At 41.0% G+C, this 6000-nt stretch overlaps 1 protein-coding gene across 1 annotated transcript in view; it reads right to left on the bottom strand.

Moving 5' to 3' along the window:
• Positions 1 to 958: 958 nt before the first annotated feature.
• CD14 (CD14 molecule) overlaps positions 959 to 6000 on the bottom strand; it is a 33073-nt gene continuing 28031 nt past the window's right edge. Inside the window, exon 2 of the mRNA XM_073568083.1 lies at positions 959 to 4279. Coding sequence (XP_073424184.1) covers positions 2903 to 4279 — 1377 coding nt within the window. The 3' untranslated portion in view covers positions 959 to 2902. The remainder of the gene's footprint in view (positions 4280 to 6000) is intronic.

Here is a 6000-nt window from a genome sequence, read left to right as displayed (position 1 = left end):
GAGGATGTGTGATGGGAATATGGGCACGGGACTATGGGATGGAGGATATGTATGATGGGTGTATGGGCACGGGACTATGGGATGGAGGATGTGTGATGGGAATATGGGCACGGGACTATGAGATGGCGGATACGTATGATGGGTATATGGGCACTCGACTATGGGATGGAGGATATGTATGATGGGTATATGGCCACGGGACTATGGGATGGTGGATGTGTATGATGGGTATATGGGCACTGGACTGTGGGATGGAGGATATGTATGATGGGTATATGGGCACGGGACTATGGGATGGAGGATATGTATGATGGGTGTATGGGCACGGGACTATGGGATGGAGGATGTGTGATGGGAATATGGGCACGGGACTATGAGATGGCGGATACGTATGATGGGTATATGGGCACTCGACTATGGGATGGAGGATATGTATGATGGGTATATGGCCACGGGACTATGGGATGGTGGATGTGTATGATGGGTATATGGGCACTGGACTGTGGGATGGAGGATATGTATGATGGGTATATGGGCACGGGACTATGGGATGGCGGATATGTATGATGGGTATATGGCCACGGGACTATGGGATGGCGGATATGTATGATGGGAATATGGGCACGGGACTATGGGATGGAGGATATGTATGATGGGTATATGGGCACTTGACTGTGGGATGAAGGATGTGTGATGGGTATATGGGCACTTGACTATGGGATGGTGGATATGTATGATGGGTATATGGCCACGGGACTATGGGATGGCAGATATGTATGATGGGAATAAGGGCACGGGACTATGGGATGAAGGATATGTATGATGGGTATATGGGCACTGGACTATGGGATGGAGGATAATCATTATAATATAATAATTATTATATATATATAATTGGTGTATATGCACTCACACACAAAAAATATACACTCACGTAAAATATTAAAACAAAAAAGAGTGACAATATGCAGATATTTATTATAGGCTATCTTAAAATTTGATTCAATAAATTATGATATTTACATGATAAATGAATACTCAAGGAATACAAAAATATAAATTCAATAAAAATCAATTCTAAAAATATATTGAAAATAATGGCACAAGAGATGATCAATCGTTACAAAGCTAGGACACCACCATTATTTACGACATTCTGACAATTAAGAACATTCTGTCATAAAGCATTAAAGTTACTATTGAAAGAGAATTTTAAGCTAAACCAACATTCTGAGGCATTTGTACAGTCTTATATAAAAATAGCCTAGATACAGATCCCATGTTGGTCTACTTTTACAATCAGTTTTTATTTTGTTAATAAAAGCTCTAAATAAGAAAAAAATGAAACAAATTTGCAGGTTAAAGAGAACCTGTCAGAAACGTTAACACCTCTTTTAGATATATATATATATATATATATATACTAGCTAAGAGTCCGGCGATGCCCGGGCATAGTAACTAACTGTGGATAGTTATAACAAATTATAATTATCCTCCATCCCATAGTCCCGTGCCCATATACCCAACATACCTATCCTCCATCCCATAGTCCCATGCCCATATACCCATCATACCTATCCTCCATCCCATAGTCCCGTGCCCATATACCCATCATACCTATCCTCCATCCCATAGTCCCGTGCCCATATACCCATCACACATCCTCCATCCCATAGTCCCATGCCCATATACCCATCATACATATTCTCCATCCCATAGTCCCATGCCCATATACCCATCATACATATTCACCATCCCATAGTCGAGTGCCCATATACCCATCACACATCCTTCCTCTCATAGTCCCATGCCCACATACCCATCATACATATCCTCCATCCCATAGTCCCGTGCCCATATACCCATCATACATATTCGCCATCCCATAGTCGAGTGCCCATATACCTATCACACATCCTTCATCTCATAGTCCCATGCCCATATACCCATCATACATATCCGCCATCCCATAGTCCCGTGCCCATATACCCGTCATACATATCCTCCATCCCATAGTCCAGTGCCCATATACCCATCACACATCCTCCATCCCATAGTCAACCATTATGACATCATAATGAGCGGCGGGGCTTGCAATCTATGATGACATCAGCGTCGCCATGGCAACCAATATGACATCATAATGAGGGGCGGGGCTTGATACACACACACTTTTTCCCCATTATGTAAATAGGGGCAAAATTGTTTGGTGAATTGGAACACGCGGGGTTAAAATTTCGCCTCACAACATAGCCTAGGACGCTCTCGGGGTCCAGACGTGTGACTGTGCCAAATTTTGTGGCAGTAGCTGCGACGGTGCGGATGCCAATCCCGGACATACACACATACATACATACACACACTTTGAGCTTTATATATTAGATATATATATATATATATATATATATAACTTTTTCAAATATAAACCAATGAGTCAGTGGAGAGTGCTGCTAGTCCTGCTGCTAGCAGGAGGCTGAGAAGCTGTAAGTGCATCTTCCCTCCCCAATGGACTTGCAGATACATGAATACACAACTTCAAAATGGGATTTTTCAATGCTGAAGCAGCACTTTGGGTTCATAGAGGGCTTGACTGACTTATCATTTAAAGGGCTACACAATCATATCATTGGTTGGCAGGGGGGGCTGACAGGTTCCATTTAAAAGCAGTGGTATTATAAAATTATAAAAACTATCCTGCCATGTTATGTCTAAAGCTACTATACAGACCCACATGTCACATGCTTAACCATATTCATTGCAATGAGAGTGAGTGAGAGAGAATCAATGTGCAATCACCTCTCCACTCGCAGTCACTGCTGCAACAGGCAGGACTAAGGTTTGAGATGAGAATACACTAATAAACACTGATGTTGTTTCTGGATTCCTACACATGTATTCCCAGTTACACGCTATTTGAATTTCCAGCATCCATGCAATGAGATCTTGTTTTGTTACTTCGGCAAATTTTAACAAAGCAAATGACAACAGACACACACAATATTAATATTACAGCACATATGACACCAGTCAGGAGTTGTGTGTGACAGTCAAACATCAAATGATTGACATCGTTGATCAGCTTACCATTAAACGTTTCAGGAGAGTCACATACGTATCCATCTGGCCACCCCTGAACCGTCAGGTTAGACATTGAAATTGCTTTCATTTCTTTTATAAAAGAGCAAGAACAGGTATATGGGATGTTGTCACCTTTAAAGCTTCTCAAATTCTTGAATGCTTGTACCTGACTAACTTGTAGCATCTTTATCGGATTCCCGTCTACAGCAAGAATATTTAAAAGAGGCATATGGCCCATGGAGGAAAGAGTAGAAAGCCTAGTGAAGGACAAATACAACTCTCTGAGTTTGGGCGCAGAAATATTTAAAAATTCAATTCTGTTGTGGCTTAGATCTAATACCTCGCAATTTGGTGGTAGACTGATACCCTCTTGTTCCAAACCTGTATTAGATAGATTTAGATGACTTAAAGATGGCTGCCACTCACATAAAGAATTTGACGTCTTGGAAAAGTCATTGAGACTTAAGTCTAAGTATCTGAGTTGGTCGTACCTGCTCAATGCTTGGCACAATGTCTCATAATTACTAAAATTGTTGCTTCTTAGTATTAATGTTTGGAGATTAGGATATGCACCATTACAAAATATGGAGGAGACGTTGTCATCCGAGAAGAGATTTTCCGACAGATCTAAAGTTGATAAGGACTCAAAGAGTAAAGTGATGTCACAAGGAACTCCTCTTAATCGTGACTCTTTTACGGTTAGGTTCTTCAAAATGGACATCCAGTTTCCAAACCTATAGAAGGCAGTATCTCTCTGGATTAATGGGCTTGAAGAGACATTTATGAACTCTAGAGCTAATATATGAGGAGGCGATTCCTTTAAATCAAATCCAACAGATTGTCTGACGAAGGTTGCGTTTTCAAACGATAGTAAGTCAACAGGAACCTGGAATATTACGCTTATAAAAGCAGCCAAGAAGTCCTCTGACAACATAACATTGACAAAGCTGATCTTGGTCAAGGAAACACCTGTTATTTCCCAAACCATTTTTATGTCCAGTAAAGAAAAATCTTGAGTGTTGATGAAAGTCCCTCCATTAAATTCAAAACTTGTGGCTGCGGCACATCGAAGGATGGACATAATATTGTTCAACTCAGGAAGTGAACAGGAGCAATGTCTGAGGTACTTATCATACAGACAGTCTCCATGAACCTTCTGAGCAAACAGTAGTGTGAGAATAAATGAATAGTAGATCTTCATCTGTAAAAGAAATAATGACACAATTAAACTCTGAGACATACTAAACATAATCAGTGTAATGTACAGATCTGTAATGCGGAGCTTATAGTTTGCTTCAGACTATGTTGTACCACCGTGTGCCTCAAGCTTTAAATAATCATGTCATGGATTCATATTAAATTTATGAGGAAAAAAATGAGGGAATGTACTAATCCATGCTATATTATTATACTTCGGAGCCATGAGAAGGGATAGGCTGGAAGCTAACTGGTTAAGGCGAAGCCAGGCATTAGGTGGAGGGTGCGGGCACAATTCTATTAAGGTGTACCTGTCGTTTCAGGTAACTTTTCACAATAAGGTGTGTTGTGTGTGTACATGAAGATTAACCATGATGGATTTGAACTGTTTTTAGAATGGATGGTAACTTCAGAAGGCAGGTAAGAAGGGGAAGTGGTAGATTTCTCGGATAAGATATTTTACAAAATGTCTTAAATTTGTTTGTACTATTAATTTATACAAACGTTTTTGAAACGTCAGTGACCATTTAAAAATTCTGGAGCTGCTTTGTCAGCTATCATAGTAAGGGGTCATGCGATGCAAAGTTGTAGGCTACAAACACTGCCCCCTTACTCAGTAGAACACCACTGACCAACGCTATGAAAAAATCCATTGATAAAGGAGACCCAACTCAATGCTCTACACTTCTGGTTCTTTTCACTACACTGGGTGGTGACACTGAGGTCTGGGTTAAAGTGAACCAGACAGTTGATGCTTATTGCCGAATTCAAGGGCAGCATATGTCAGCCACTGGCTGTATGATCTCAGCCAGGTATGTTTGACTCTGAAATGCTGTGGCATTTTAGAGAAAAACTTACTTTAAAAGCTGCAGGGGATAGTAGAAAATATAGAAATTGGTCACTGAAACTGAAATATGAAGAAAGAGAGGTGCAAAAAGAAAGTCATGACACCAGCTGAAAACTATCAATAACTAGAAAGCAATCCTGCCACTTAGTGAAAAATAATATCATCTGGTTCAGCTGATGGCCTATAAAAAGGTGTACCATTATCAATGTTTCACACAAGAAATATCTCATGATGGGTAAAACCAGTGAGTTGTCTCAAGACCTTCACAACATTATTGTTGCAAACATACTGATGGTGTCATGATCCAGATTGGGTTTTGAATGCTGTTTTCCCTTTTTCCCGGTCTGGTCATATAGGGGCTAACCTTTCTCAGCCTCAGTCTGGGTTCAGGTTTGCTATTTATTGCCGCTGCTTCCTGCAGGCGATGTCAGTTATAGTTTTGCCTAGGGCTGCTGTAGCTGACACCGATTGCTCTGATTTGTCCTGTTGTGTTTGCTGTCAGAACCTGTGTCTCTGTTTTCCCTTATTCTCGTTCTGACTCAGTGTTTCCCTTTAGTGTACTGACTCCCTGGTTTTGACTTGGATTGTATTCTGACCTGCTTATGTCTTTGTCTTATCTGCTTCTGATCGTTGCTGATTCCCTGGCTTGTCTCTGACCATGAGTTTTCTTATTCCTTTGGTACTGCGCTACAATTTAGGATTTGACCCGGCTTGCTTGACTATTCTGCTGCCACCTGTGGTAGCATTACTGCTGCAATGCAGGCCAGCTCTGTTTAGGTGCAGTCCTGCTTCCACTCTACTACCATCTTGTGGAGCCTGCACCTACCTGCAATGCAGCAGCATGATAGATGGCATCAGTTACAGAAGAATTTCTAAAC

This window comes from Dendrobates tinctorius, unplaced genomic scaffold (assembly GCF_039654945.1).
Source record: "Dendrobates tinctorius isolate UK_male_01 unplaced genomic scaffold, ASM3965494v1 ptg000020l, whole genome shotgun sequence".
Lineage (NCBI taxonomy): Eukaryota > Metazoa > Chordata > Amphibia > Anura > Dendrobatidae > Dendrobates > Dendrobates tinctorius.
This window is presented reverse-complemented; position numbering and strand designations above follow the sequence as displayed.